This window comes from Solanum tuberosum, unplaced genomic scaffold (assembly GCF_000226075.1).
Source record: "Solanum tuberosum cultivar DM 1-3 516 R44 unplaced genomic scaffold, SolTub_3.0 scf00040, whole genome shotgun sequence".
Classification (NCBI taxonomy): domain Eukaryota; kingdom Viridiplantae; phylum Streptophyta; class Magnoliopsida; order Solanales; family Solanaceae; genus Solanum; species Solanum tuberosum.
The window spans coordinates 2,507,566-2,522,709 of NW_006238964.1; the positions used below are offsets into that span (position 1 = coordinate 2,507,566).

General features: G+C 33.2%; 2 protein-coding genes and 1 non-coding gene across 4 annotated transcripts in view; 2 read left to right on the forward strand and 1 right to left on the reverse strand.

Annotated features, from left to right (window-relative positions):
- The first annotated feature begins 8,468 nt into the window (after positions 1–8,468).
- Positions 8,469–13,963, forward strand: LOC102603010 (MAR-binding filament-like protein 1). The gene is made up of 4 exons (XM_006343052.1): positions 8,469–8,830; positions 11,240–11,274; positions 11,395–11,532; positions 11,943–13,963. The coding sequence occupies exons 1-4, from the start codon at positions 8,575–8,577 to the stop codon at positions 13,668–13,670; spliced, it is 2,157 nt and encodes a 718-aa protein (XP_006343114.1). The 5' UTR covers positions 8,469–8,574; the 3' UTR covers positions 13,671–13,963.
- A 50-nt stretch (positions 13,964–14,013) lies between these two features.
- On the reverse strand, positions 14,014–14,087 carry TRNAR-UCG (transfer RNA arginine (anticodon UCG)). The gene has a single exon. It is a non-coding gene; the product is annotated as a tRNA-Arg (tRNA).
- A 471-nt stretch (positions 14,088–14,558) lies between these two features.
- Positions 14,559–15,144, forward strand: part of LOC102603350 (protein SYS1 homolog) — a 3,542-nt gene continuing 2,956 nt past the window's right edge. For both annotated transcript variants that reach the window (XM_006343054.2, XM_006343053.2), the window contains exon 1: positions 14,559–15,047. In XM_006343054.2, the coding sequence (XP_006343116.1) occupies positions 14,824–15,047 (224 nt within the window). In that variant the 5' untranslated portion in view covers positions 14,559–14,823. The remainder of the gene's footprint in view (positions 15,048–15,144) is intronic.

Genomic DNA, 15,144 nt, shown 5'->3' on the forward strand with positions numbered 1-15,144 from the left:
GTAGTAACAAATATTGTAGTAGGACTCTAAGTATAGTTAACTTAGGACTCTATAATTGTCTCCTTATATAAAAAGTATGTACTCAACAATTTTATTAATCAATACAATCATTGTTTTCTCTAATCCTAGATGTGAGATTTTTACATAGTATCAGTGCTTAAAAACTTTCCCAAAAATTACACGATAAATTGCAATGGTCCCTTCTAACAATACTATGTCGATCTCCTCACTTCACCAACTCATTGCCGCTTGCGCCATTAAACTTAAGCCAACAAACTATCTCATATGGAGGACACAAATATCTCAATTGATTCAGGAGATGAAACTAACATATCTCATCACAAAGAATGAACTAACTAAAAGTAGTTGTTCCACTAGATAGGCTTCTAGGGAAGTTGCAGCGGTTGAGAAGGATGCAAAAGATAGTGGTACCATTGATGATTGGAAGAAGAAAAATGTGTTACTAAGGAGTTGAATCTCAGTCACCTTGACCGAAGAAAGCATGTACCTAATTGTGGGCCGCTCAACTGCCAAGGAGATGTGGGAATGCTTGGAAAAAGCTTATCTTCAAGCAACAAAAGATAAAAAGTTTCAACTTAAACAACAACTACAAATTGTTAGGCTATGAACCAAAAAGACTGATGAATACATTAAGGAATTCAAAGGCATACGTGATGGCCTTGCAGCTATTCACAAACTTGTGGATGAAGATAACAAAGTAATTAATTTTGCAAGAGGTTTAGGTCTCAAATATAAGATCTTCAGGACTTTCATATTAGGTAAGACACCATATCAAACCCTTAATCAATTTGTTAATGCTCTCACGGGTTTTGATATAAGGAAGATGAAGAAGAGGTGCCACAACAAAACCATAACATAGTATTATCTGCTCAAGGAGGAGGAGGAAGATGAAACAACAACATCAACTCCAGAGAAACAGGTTTCACGGCTGTTGGACAAGGAACAGGTTCTCAGAACACTCAATATGGATCAGGTTCTCTAAATAATCAAAAGTTTCCCAAGTGGAAATAAGGAGAGAAATAGTATTGAGTCATGTCAAATCTGTGGTAGGAATTATCATATTGCGCTTAAGTGTTTTTACTAGTGGGACTACTCATATCAATCTGTAGATAAACTATCACAAGCAACGACTTAACATTATATTCATACCAAAGCATTGGCAAAACAAGTTTTTGATGGGTATTCAAAGCAAGCTAGGTTAACTGTTCCTCTACTCTCTAGTTTGAGGGGAAGTGTAGAAGATGAAAAAAGCTGATGATTGAAACATGTCAAAGGAACAGGTCCAACGAAACTGACTGACGTGTTTACAACACTGTTGTAGAATTAGAGTCACACTAGGATTAAACTACTTATATATATCGACTAGGCCGCTACTTATTGTATTAGCTGAAGTCGACTAGGATTAGATTACGATTAGGATTATATTCCACCTAAGATTAGATTATTTATAATTGTTTTATTATTATAGTAGGACTCAAAGTATAATTAACTTATGACTCTACAATTGTCTCCCCATATAAGGAGTATGTACTCAATAATTTTATTCATCAATACAATTATTAATGATTTCTCTAATCCTAGACGTGAGAAGACACAAATAATAATTGACGTAATAACGACATAAAATTATCATTGGCATAACGACACGAGTAATCGTGGACATAATAACGACATTGGCATAATGTCATGAGTAATTGCGGACAAATGTAACGACAAAAAATAATTGTTGACATAATTACCCCTAGGTCATAGTCGCTTAACTAACTAATCTAACGGTTAAATGTCGTTAGTAATTAAAGAAAACACTAGTAACTAAATTTTAGTCTACTTCAATCAGATTCTCAAATTGTTGATATAACTACCCAAATAACTGTTGACATAATAACGACATAAATTGATCATTGCATTATAACGTCATGAAATGATTGTTAACATAACGACACAAATAATCATTGACAAACGACACGAGTAATCATTAACATAGTAACACTGTAAATTGATCGTTACATTGCAACGATAAAAGATGATCGTTGACACAATTACCATGAGTTCTTAATTAGTCACTTTACCAACTAATCTAATAGTTAAAGGTCATTAGTAATTAAATGAAATAATAATAATAATAACAACTAGGCTTAACAGTTAAAAGATCGTTAATAATTAAAGAAAACTATAATAACTAGGTTTTCTTCCAATTCGATCAGATTTTCAAATTATTGACATAACGACGCAAATAACTGTTGACATAAAATGATCATTGGCACTATAACATCATAAAATGATCATTGACATAACAATTTGAACAATTGTTGATATAATAATTACGACGTAAATTAATCGTCGACATTGTAACTATAAAATTATTCATTGCTATAATTACGGCGAATTCTAAATTAGTCACTTAACGAATTAATCTAACTATTAAAGGTCGTGAGTAATTAAAGGAAACAATAATACCTAGGTTTTCTTCCCGCTTTAAAATTTTAAATCATTGATATAACGTCGTGAATGATTGTTGGCTATCTTTTTTAATTAATTACGCCATACTAACTAATAACTACATAAATTATCAAACTAAAAACTCATATAGTTATAATTGTCCATAATATTGATCATCATAAACAAAGAAAATAGCTAGATATTTGTTATTTATAAAAAATGTTCTGCTTTCATAATTTTTAAGTCAAATGATATTTTAAACTTGAAACGGTCGATAGTTCCTAGGTAATAAAATAACAAAAGAGAATCAACTAATGAGGTTAAAAACGGGTGTTTCTGAGCAAATTTTGAAACCTTTCTCAACCAACTGATTTTGTTTTCTTCAAGTAACAACACATTTGATGTAACATACGTGTGACTAATTGCACAAATCATGTTTACCTTTTTTTTTTAAAAAATAAAAGAATAAAAGTATTCACCCAATCTCGACAAATAATGCATTTTGTTAATAAGTAATTCAATTTTCATCCAATGTAAATTCATTTGATTTTTTATATTTAAATACTGAAACTGATTTTTCAAAAAAAACGAAAAATAACAATTTATCGTCATTAAAATGTTATATGCACTCAACGTCATTAAAATGTTATATACATTCAAAAGCGTGACATAGTTCAGTAACAATTACTTGTTACTCGTGTTATATATGAATTTATGGAGAAATAGATGTTTTTTTTTAAAAAATAAAATAATATCTTCCTTTTTGATAAAATATTCCTTTTTTTTTACCTCATTATTTTTTATGTATAGCTAGCTTCCAAATGACAGGTGTATTCTGTGAATTTGTAATGAGTAGTTTTCTGTTGTTTTGTGAGTGTGTTTAGTATTTATTAAGGTGCTAACCCAAGGCAATATTGCTCATTAGGCACGTAGCAAAAAAGAGAGGTCTTTATTTTACTAATATAAAACTCTCTCTTTTTCTCAAAAAATGATGAACAATCAACTCACCTTTTGGTATGGCTTCCAGTTTTTCATTCATTCAAATTGTTTATTAGTAGTATTCTTTTTAATTAATACAAACTTACGTTGAAAGCTGCATTTTTTTTTTTACATTTTCTTACTAAAAGAATGTTAGTGCTAAAAAACATTCTTGCAGGGAACTTTCAGACTTCTATGGTTCTACTTTTGTGAAGTCCAAGTTTATTCCAAGACTGCCTGGTAATTTTCTACAAAAAAAAAAATATAAATTAATTAGTAGCCAAATTTTCTTGATTCACACACATGAAAATGGATGTTTTTTTAAGTAGCTAAACAATAAAAATCTATCATTAATAACAAGGTTTTATCAAAAGATCATGTTATGCTACGGGCAATTGATTTTGTAGCTAAATCATTTTTTTAATATATGTTTTCAAAGTTTTTTATGTCTTTATTTTACGTTTTACAAACCAAATCTTTTGTGCTTTGATGTGCACAACAGCACAAGTACTTCTCGAGCTTTAATTAGTGTTATTTGATCTCTCTCTCTTTTCTCATCTTTTCAATTTTGTAACTGAAGCAAACTTGTTACAATTCAGTGAATCTTTTTGTTTTGGTATATAGAATTTTAAGGGTGTGTTAGATACAAATGAAAATATTTTTCAATTTTTCGTTACTCAAATTTTTTGATAAACATTTTCTTTTTTAGAAAAACAATTTTTTTTAAGGTGAAAAAAATAACTTCTCTACTAATAAAACAAATCTTCATAACTGACGTATATCATCTTTTTCCTACCTGCCATCCCGTCTCCACCATCCCACCCCCATAGCTCTCATCCCCACCACCCTACACACTACCTTTACCCTTGAGCACCCCCCGCCCCACCCCCGTAGCTTCCATCTCCATTACCCCACACCTTACCTTCCACTCTCTACATTCATAGGGTTTCGCGTATCAAACACAAGATCCACATTAAGAAGATCAGTGGAAAACATTTTTTTTTCGTACCAAACACATCATAAACTCATGTTTTTTTCTTCTTTTGGTTGCATTTTTGTTGTGTTACCCCTTCTCATGGATTGTTTATATGTATGTATAATCATGATGATAATAAAACTTGTATATATGAATTTTGTGTGACAGATGGTCTAAGGTTGGACTCTTATACATCTTCATGGAAAATTCAGCTGAGCAAAAGGCAGAAACTATAAAAAGGTTCATTGATACTACAGTGAATGTGGGGAGAAAAGAAATTCTAGATGGGTTTAGGGCACGATCACGTGTCGTAATTGAGAAAGAAGTTGCTGCTACTACAAGCTTGACTCATGGTTTTATTAACTCTCTGCAACCTTGTCTTTTGGCTTCCTCCAAACCCTTACCAACTATGAGTTTGACTCCCTTTGCTAAGTGCGTCAATCATGGTCATGCCGCCTACATTTCACTTGAAGATGTTCAAAATTCTGAGAACTACACTCGCCTTGTGATTCATTCTCCTAGATACCGAGTTATTCATCGGTAGAAATTTACTGGATATCTGTCTATTTTAATACTATATATTTCGATCTCTTTCTGATACTCTGAATATATTATATAAATACAGGTACATGGACTGTGAGTTGGAGTTTCAGGAGGATGTTGAAACTCTTCGTAATACTCTTCGTCAAAGAGCAGAACAACAAAATCATGTGCATTTGCTGGGATATAAGGAAAAATATATGCAGCGCGAAATACGGAGATGCAAAATCTGCAAAAAGAGCCTAGAGCATGAAGAAATCTTCTTCCACAGGCAATATATATATACATGCATATAAATTTATATATTGAATCATAATAATAAATACTATATGTTTGTAGTTGAGCAGAGATACGGAGTTTTGCAGCTCCGAATGTAGATCTAATGATGTGGTGCCTTACTTTGAACAGCGGGTGCCGGTGCAAGGAAGAATGATGAGAGCTCGGAAGTGAAAGTGGAGTTTTACATTATATTGGGGATAGCCGCTGATCAGCTTATGGACATTCATGTCCTTTTTTTTTCTTTTTTTTTAATTGTTAATTTAAGTTATGTAATGTTAGTTAAGAAGAAGAACATCTAGTCTGCCTAAAAGGGTCACTGCATGCATGTTTAATTTTTGTAGTTGATCAATATATGTTCTTCTCGTTTATTTCCAATTCCGTTCAGTTTGTATGAAAACTTGGTTTGTTATGTCTATTAAGTACTTTTTTAATTGCTTGAATCCTTTCATTGAATGCAACATATAAAGGCCATTGATAGTCAACGGTATTGTGCAGGAGCTAGCAAAGTAATTAATAAACTTCTTTTTAGAACCACAACTCAGTGAAGTAGGCGACAACTGCTATTAGGGTCTGTCTTAAGGCATTGGCTCTCTAAAAAAAGAATTTCCTATCGTTGCATGACGATAAATTAGGGATTTATAACATTGTTTGTTTAAATTGAAATAGGTACATTCATATATACGGAAGGAGATGACAATATACACTAGTTGTAATATAGAAGTTAGAACAAAGTTTTTTAACCCTAAGAACCAAGTTCAAAACATTTTCCTCGGAGAAATAGGACTATTTTTCCTTTTAAGAAAAAAAATAAAAATCAATTATAATAAATATTTTGTTGTACCTTAAAAAAATTCCAATTAAGATCAAGTAAACGCCAACATAAATGACCTCAATAAAGATGTTTTCTTACCCAATTTAATTTAATCTTTTTGTTGTCCAATTTCAGCTCTAAAAAAAAAATAAAACGGAAAAATAGGGAATCGCTTAAATTTTTTTAATTTATTTTTTAATAAGAAAAACTCATTTGAGACTTAATGGTGTGGAACACATATGGTATTTTTGTTACTTCTTTTAAGTGAGCCATTTTAGATTGAGTATTGTCAGTTGATCTAGAAGTGCTTAATTTGTACAACAAAATTACTCCAAACCTAAGGGACCATTTGATTAAAAAGGATGAATATAAATTAGAGTACTTAAGATGATTTTAGTTTGTCACAATTTTTACAAGTTAAACAATTAAAGGTATATCTACTACATATGTGAATCATGTGATCTCACGAGAGAATTAGGCGGATATATATTGAATTAGATTTTAAAAATTTATTGGACTAAAAATTTTGAATCAAATTTTAAGAATTTATCTTTAAAAATAATAATTCAAATTTTCAAAAACTGGTTCAGATAGTTGATTGGAGAAATTACATTTGATTTTTCCTCACAAAAAATCAAATATTTTTTAAATTAAAATGTATCTTTCAAACACATTAAATATTAAAAACATAACTTTTATATTTCAATTTTTAACTTCAAAATATATAATCAAATAGCAACTTTAAATATTAAAAACATACTTAATTTTTATATTTCAATTTTTAACTTCAAATTATATAATCAAAACTACTTATTAAATGTCGACAACGACATTATCATGCATTTGATTATTTAGGCTCATGTCGAAAATGGCTTAGATTCGAAAGAGGAAAAAATGATAAGGTTATGGATAAAGGTGCTCCCACTGTCATTTGGCATATATTCATCAAAATGACACGTGGTCTTCATTACGTGGATTGAATGTAAAATTATGTATGACATTATGCTTTCTAAATTTTAGACCTAATTAGCATATAGCTCTATTATAGTCTAGGAGAAAATATGCACTAAATATTACCATTAAAAATATATATTATTTGACTCTCGAAATTCAAATCACTATATTATTATGCGAGTGATATCATACATCTAGCATCTAATCTATAAAAATTGTAGTGGAGTAATAAGTATCTTTTAGCCATGAAACCTAATAGGGCTATAAAGTCATGTTTACTAGTGAACATTTTACCCAACCAAAAAAATGCAAAACTATCTAGCCGAAGAAAATCTAAATTTAATTAATTACTGTCAATTAGAGCCGTCAAAATGGGTTTAGCCCATAGGGCCGGCCCAACCCTACCCGTTATTGGGGTAGGGTTGAGATAAGATTTTTCAAGCCCATTTAAAACTAGGGCTTATAAGTTCGACCCATATAAACCCTTGGCCCTTGAGGCTTGATCGGGGCTGGGACGGGGTCGGCCCATGGGCCAAAAAGTTTTATTTAAGAGTAATTTACAATAATCTCACTAATATATAATCTAATTATTTGAATACACGCTATGTTGTAATATTATAAATCTTCGTACCTAGATAGTATCTCGAAATATATGGACTCAAAATTGGGTTAATTTGTTCTAGATACACTCTATCCAAGTAGATTTGCATGTATCTAGGATACATATACAAATCTCGCGCCCTCGGCTCCCTCCTATCTTGCTTGTCACTCTCTTATCTCACTCGCATATCCAGTATGCGAGATACATGATAATTACACTGGATTTTTGTTAGTATTATTGAAAACAACATCATTGTTTGTCATATTTGATTTGAAAATCTTTTCATTTTTTGATGTTATAGAATTATAAGTTTGAAAAGAAAAAAAAATTAAAAAGAAAAACAGAAGGGCTAGCCCGCCCTAGCCCTCGGTCCTTCTAGGGTTGGGTTGGGTTGAGCATTTTCAAGCCCTACCAAATGAAGGGCCAGCCCACCCTAGCCCTTCAAATTCCTTGGCACTCGAGGCTTGGGCCCGGTGGGGCTGGGATGACCCTTTTTGACAGCTCTACTCTCAATATGAATATCGAATACTTGATTGAAACCAATAAAAATCATCACATTTCTCTAATTTTTTTCTTTAAAAAATAATTAAAATCCATTTGTACCCAAAATCTACCCACTCAATTAATACCATAGCTCATCTTTACGATGGAAATATATTTGACCTAAATTTTCACATTATTAGTAAATTCGATTCCATCTTATAATCTCTACCCGAATTTTACCTACCCCAAATTGTAAATTTTTATCTGATTATGCATAATTATAAATCTAAATTTGGAGGGAGTACAAAGAGTTTAAAATACTGAAATCTCCCGAAGTAGAAGGAGTTGGGACAATTAGAAGCAAGGGTAATCTGGTCCTCAAAATTTTTAATTTTAGTACTAACATATAAGAGCAATCACTGGCCTCTGAAAATCTGTTTCTTTTTATCACTTTTTGTGAGTTGAAATCAAGAGAAATCCACTAACTTAATAATGGCAACTTCTTGTTTTCCTCATTCTCCATTTTCTGCTTCATCTTCTTCATTATGTTCTTCCCAATTTACACCTTTGCTTTCTTGCCCAATAAATGCCCAAAGATGTAGAAAGAAGAGGCCGGTTATGGCAAGTTTGCACTCGGAAAATCAAAAGGAAAGTGATTTCTGCAACAGAAGAACGATTCTTTTTGTGGGTTTCTCAGTTCTTCCACTTCTCAATTTGAGGGCAAGAGCTCTCGAAGGCTTGTCAACAGGTTAATCATTCTTGCCCCTTTGCTTTGAGTTGAAAGAATCAAAAGAGTTCTCCGTTTCTTTAAGTAGTAATGTGTTATTAAATTGGTAGAATCAATGAATTTCTTGAAGTAATTGCATTGTGATTTATAGGGTTCGAGTTAATGACAAAATATTTTTTAGCAAAGGCACAATGTGTTTAGTTAATAGAATCCATTGAATATGATAAAAGCTAGGTATGGCTTAAATGTTAAGCAGTACGAATTTCTTGAATTAATTCACGGTAGTTAGCAATAGATTCTTATTTAAGGATTTACCTTCATGACAGTTCAAATTAATGACAAGATAATATAGCAAAGGTGTTCTCCATTTCTTTCAAGTCAAAATGTGTTTAGTTAATAGAATCGATGATTATGATTAAGGCTAGGTCCATTTAAGTGGCTTAAATGTTAAGCAGTACGAATTTCTTCAACTATTGCACTATAGTTAACAATGGATTCTTATTTTAGGGATTTACCTTTGTTGTCATTTACTCTTTTTCTATCTGTGATGTTTCGAATTAATGACAAGATGATTTAGCGAAGGTGTTCTCCGTTTCTTTTAAGTCAAAATGTGTTTAGTTAATAGAATCGATGAATATGATTAAGGCTATGTCGGTTTAAATGTTAAGCAGTACGAATTTCTTCAACTATTGCACTATAGTTAGCAATGGATTCTTATTTTAGGGATTTACCTTTGTTGTCATTTACTCTTTTTCTATCCGTGATGTTTCAAATTAATGACAAGATGATTTAGCAAAGGGTTCTTACTTTCTTTTAGTTGCCATGTGTTTAGTCTGTAGAATCCATGAATATGATAAAAGCTAGGTCCATTTCAGTGACTTCATGGTAACCAATACGACTTTCTTGAAGTAATTCACTGTAGTTAACAATAGATTATTATTTTTAGAGATTTACCTTCATTGCCATTTTTTTTTTTCTATCAGTTGAGATGCTTCAAATTAATGATAACAAAATTTGGCGATTCTTTAGGTAGATCTAATGTATGGTAGTCTGCTGCTGATTTCTCACTTAAAATGGTTGCATTTGTTTCAAGTGCTTATTTTCTTGGCTGAAAAACAGCAGTTTTCAGTTAAGAGTCATGTTAGGTTTTGAACTTCTTATTGCTGGAACTAATGTATGTTAACAATTGGCAAATTTAAGGGTTGTCCCCAATATATAGTCTTGGGCGATTCTTAGGTAGATCTAAGGTATGGTAGTCTGCTGATTTGGCACTTAAAATGGTTGCAGTAATTTCAAGTGCTTATTTTCTTGTTTCATTGGCTGAAAAACAGCAGTTTTCAGTTCGAGTCATGTGAGGTTTTGAACTTATTATTATCACTGGAACTAATGTACGTCAACAATTGACAGACTTAAGGGTTATGCCCAATATATTATCTTGCCTCTGAAAGGTATTTGAGAAGAATGTTGTTTAAGATATTCTGGAATTGACAATGGTTTCCTAACCTAAGTGTCCAAGTTTAGGCATTCTAAATAGTATATAGTCATTACACTTGTTTCCTAAATAGCATTTTTCCTTCAGATTTGGATTAGATATCTCCCGTTTTCCCCTTTATTAATAAGATTACCTCTGGGAGGCACAAGTGCTTGGTGTCCAATTTTTTTCTTCCTTCATGTGCAAATTAATGCTTACAGTTCAAAAAAAGCCATTAATAATTGCTTCTAGTTAAATCTAAGAGTACTAAGATTATCAATGATGTCCCTGCCAATAAATTCTGTTTCTAATTTTCTTAGAAACTTTTCCCCACTTATGAATCTATGAGTCTATTCCATCATTCCTTTGTCAGTACTCTTCTTATGGTTTCACTCGATCCTGATTGCTATTTCACGAGAGAGAGAGAGAGAGAAAGGAAGGAAAAAAGGGAGGATGAGAATGCAAGTTAACTGCATCTGGATAAGAAGAGTGGGGTCCTGGGTGTGATAACGCTTTTCACCTTGGCTGTCATGGTGAAAGTATACACTTCTAAATGTTGCAGTGAGGAGATGGTAATGTAGCATAAGAAAACGCTTCTGAATGTTGCGGTGAGGAGATTTAAACGTAGCATAAGGAAGTACATATTCATATCAGAGACAGAGATAACATTGCTTCTTTCCATAGTTATTCATTACTGGCTTATTTATCAGAAGTGAGTGCATTTAATCTCTTTTGCTTTGTATTTTGTTGTTCTGGTAAATGACTAGTAATAAATAGCATAATTTTCCTGATGATTAATTGGAATGGCTTACATTTTGTTATTTGTGATTGTGGTCAATATCTGAAAGGTTTTTCCAGATACTGCGAACTAGTTAGTACTTAGATTAGTGAAGAATTTTTACCCCTATAACCTCTGAAACCTTTCCCAGTGTGACTAACTCTGCTCTCATACTATACAGATTCTCAAGGGCAGCCGCAGAAAGAGGAAACAGAGGTCTGAATTTATACCTAGTAATTCCTTGAAAAATGATTGAGAGAATAAATTCTGGTATACTTGCATTTCTACATTCTCCTCAGCTTTATATGCTCTCAGTCAATACTTTCTTGTAACCAGCAAACAATCCAAGGAAGTGCAGGGAATCCCTCCGTTTCTCTACTTAATGGACTTGGTGTTGTTGGTTCAGGCGTGCTTGGTTCTCTTTATGCCTTGGCTCGAAATGAGAAGGCAGTTTCAGATGCAACCATTGAATCTGTAAGCTCTCTATATCTTTTGTCAGTTGTAATCTTACTGACATTGTTTTTCTATTGCATGATGCAATTGTTGCACCTAAAGGTACAAATTATTCTTAGCAACATTTTTTATTAGAGACATTTCTTAGTACTATATATTTTTAGCAACGTTTTTCTTAGTAGAGACTGCAGAATATAATTATTTTAAGGTGGGGTGTGGGTGCGGGTGCGGGTGCAAGCTTGCCTGAATTAGTTACCATTTGGCCTGAACTTGTTTCAAACAATTTAAACATAAAACACCTGCAAGTGATCTTTACATGCTTAGACTATTAGCTTAAAGTTCATTTCAAATTGTAAGATTATAGGCAGAAAGACTGAGTTTTAGTTTCTTGGGTTGCGTTTACTAATTAAAATCTGCTTTCATGTACTCAGATGAAAAATAAGCTGAAGGACAAGGAAGATGCATTTGTTTCAATGAAGAAGCAATTTGAGTCTGAATTGCTGAACGAAAGGGAAGATCGAAATAAGCTAATTAGGCGAGAAGGTGAAGAGCGGCAAGCTCTGGTTAATCAGTTAAAATCGGCGAAGACTACAGTAATAAGCCTTGGTCAGGAGCTGCAAAACGAAAAAAAAATTGCTGAAGGGCTCAAATTTGAGATCAAGGGACTTCAAAATGACCTAATGCATACGAAGGAGGATAAGAAGAAATTGCAGGAAGAGCTTAAAGAGAAGCTTGATTTGATACAAGTTCTTGAAGAAAAGATTACTTTGCTTACTACAGAGATCAAAGATAAAGAGGTGAGTCTTTGGAGTAGCACCTCTAAACTAACTGAAAAAGAATCGGAGGTAAATAGTTTGAGCTCTATGTATCAGCAATCCCAGGATCAGCTGATGAATTTGACTTCAGAAATCAAAGAACTTAAAGATGAAATCCAGAAAAGAGAGAGAGAACTGGAGTTGAAACGTGTATCAGAAGACAACCTGAATGTGCAATTAAATTCTTTGCTCCTTGAGAGAGATGAATCTAAAAAAGAGCTTCATGCTACTCAAAAGGAATACAGTGAGTTCAAGTCCAATTCTGATGAGAAGGTGGCTTCAGATGCGAAGCTGTTGGGGGAACAAGAGAAGAGACTACACCAGCTTGAGGAACAACTTGGCACTGCCTTAAGTGAAGCAAGTAATAATGAAGTGCTAATTGCTGATCTGACTCGAGAAAAAGAAAACCTTAGGAGAATGATGGATGCTGAGCTGGACAATGTAAACAAGTTGAAGCAAGAGATTAAAGTCACTCAGGAAAGTCTTGAGAATTCACGAAGTGAAGTTTCTGATATAACAGTACAACTAGAGCAGTCGAGGGATCTTTGCTCCAAACTTGAAGCTGAGGTTTCTAAACTTCAGATGGAATTGGAGGAAACAAGGACATCATTACAGAGGAACATCGATGAGACAAAACAAGGTGCAGAGCTCTTAGCTACTGAGCTGACCTCTACTAGGGAGCTTCTAAAGAAAACAAATGAAGAAATGCACACTATGTCAGATGAACTAGCAGCTGTTTCTGAAAATCGTGATAACTTACAGACAGAGCTAGTTGATGTCTATAAGAAAGCAGAACATGCTGCTAATGAACTGAAACAAGAAAAGAGCATTGTTGCAACACTGGAAGAAGAGTTAAAATTTCTGGAGTCTCAAATTACACGAGAGAAAGAGTTACGAAAGAGTTTGGAAGACGAGTTAGAAAAGGCTACAGAATCTCTTGACGAGATTAACCGAAATGTGTTGGCACTTGCAGAGGAGCTGGAGCTTGCTACTTCTCGTAATTCTAGCCTCGAAGACGAGAGAGAAGTGCTCCAACAGTCTGTTTCTGAGCAGAAGCAAATTTCACAAGAAGCCCAAGAAAATTTGGAAGATGCCCATAGCTTGGTGATGAAACTTGGCAAGGAACGCGAAAGTCTTGAGAAGAGAGCAAAGAAATTGGAAGATGAAATGGCAGCAGCAAAAGGTGATATTTTGCGGCTGCGGAGCCAAATAAACTCAGTAAAAGTTCCAGTGGAGAATGAGGAAACAGTTGAAGCTGGGGAAAAGGAAAAGGTAAAGGCAACAGTAACAGCAAAGAAAACTACCAGGAGGAGGAAGACTGCTGCTAAGCAAGAGGAATCATAGTTGGCTGTTTCTGAATGACATAATCTTCTTCTTTTTTAGTCCCTGACTCATTTGTTTGCAATTATTTATCGAGAGGCCAGAATTAGGACATTGTCATGGCAACAAGCTGTATTGTCTCTTTTAAGTGTACATTTCCAGGCGAGAAGTTGCAGAAACAAATGACTCATCTCTTGATGTTCAGTCAATGTTGCAGCTTTCATGCACGAAATTTGGAATGAATTGTATTGTAACAATATGTAAAGCACTTTATCAGTGCCGTGTTATCAGTAATAAAAATGAAAATGTAGCTGATACCACCATCTTTCCTTGCAAAAAGTGGAAAACAATAATCAGCTAAAAGTGTCGACCACAGTGGGAGTCGAACCCACGACCTTTTGATCCGAAGTCAAACGCGCTAATCCACTGCGCTATGCGGTCTCACATGTTGGTATGTATCCAACTCTTTATTTACAGCAACAGTAGCAATACAAAATTCTGGAGAAGTTTCTACAAAATAAATTTATTTGGATTAGATGTCTTTAATACAATTACCAACCCTTTTACTTTGCAGACCTAACAATCAAATATTCATGTTCGTAATTCCAATTAAAAGAAGGGTTCAAAAATTTCAACATCGAAAAGTCTATAGGCCAATGAAGCCGTAAAATATGTATCATTTTTCGCTTTTCCAATTTCAAATATATGAATTTTATCTATGAAAACAGAAATAATGTATGTATACATTTCACATTTGTCAAATCTCCTTTATGTTGTTGTATTATTATGGAAAAAAATTACTCATTTATAATATTTTTCAAATATTTGAATTTTAAATATTAAATTTATTTAATTTATTTTAACTTTAAAAAGGTAAAAATAAAATAAAACAAAATGTTATGTGGTTGTGACGATGCTTTTACAAAGAAAAAGAGTTTAGGTGGAGACCGGAGACGATTGCCACCGAACTCATCCTTGTTATGCTCTTTTTTCAGATTCAGAATTTTGATCTTACTTTCCATCAGCTCAATTTCTCAGATTTCCGCCGAAATTAGGGTTTCTGATTATAGCGCTGTTAAATTATTCTTTGCTTTGAATTTACTCAATCAATTGATTGTTTGTTCGGTGCAATTTTTAGAGGAATTGGAATTATTGGTGAAAGAGGATCGAAAAAGTCATGTTCTATGGAACGGCAGTGTGGGATCCATGGCTTATTGTTGCGCAGATTGTGTGTTTTCAATGTCTATACTATTTGACGCTGGGGATATTCATGACAATTCTTGTTGGAACTCGTGTTTCTCGAATTAGTCTTGTATATTTCTTTGATTATGCTACTGTTACTGCTTCCACCGTCACTGGATGGTGCGTCATTGCCTCATTTATTCTCAGTTCACTTGCAGGGTGAGATTTCTGCTTTTTTTTCCCCTTCTTTTGTGTCTTCTCCATAAAGTTGAAGCTTTTGTTTTAGCAAGTTCTTTGCTTTTTTTTTTTTTTTTTT

Coding starts and splice junctions, on each gene's coding strand:
- LOC102603010 (XM_006343052.1), top strand. CDS start 8,575: ATGGCAACTTCTTGTTTTCCTCATTCTCCATTTTCTGCTTCATCTTCT. Junction 8,831..11,239: donor TCTCGAAGGCTTGTCAACAG/GTTAATCATTCT, acceptor CATACTATACAG/ATTCTCAAGGGCAGCCGCAG. Junction 11,275..11,394: donor CGCAGAAAGAGGAAACAGAG/GTCTGAATTTAT, acceptor TCTTGTAACCAG/CAAACAATCCAAGGAAGTGC.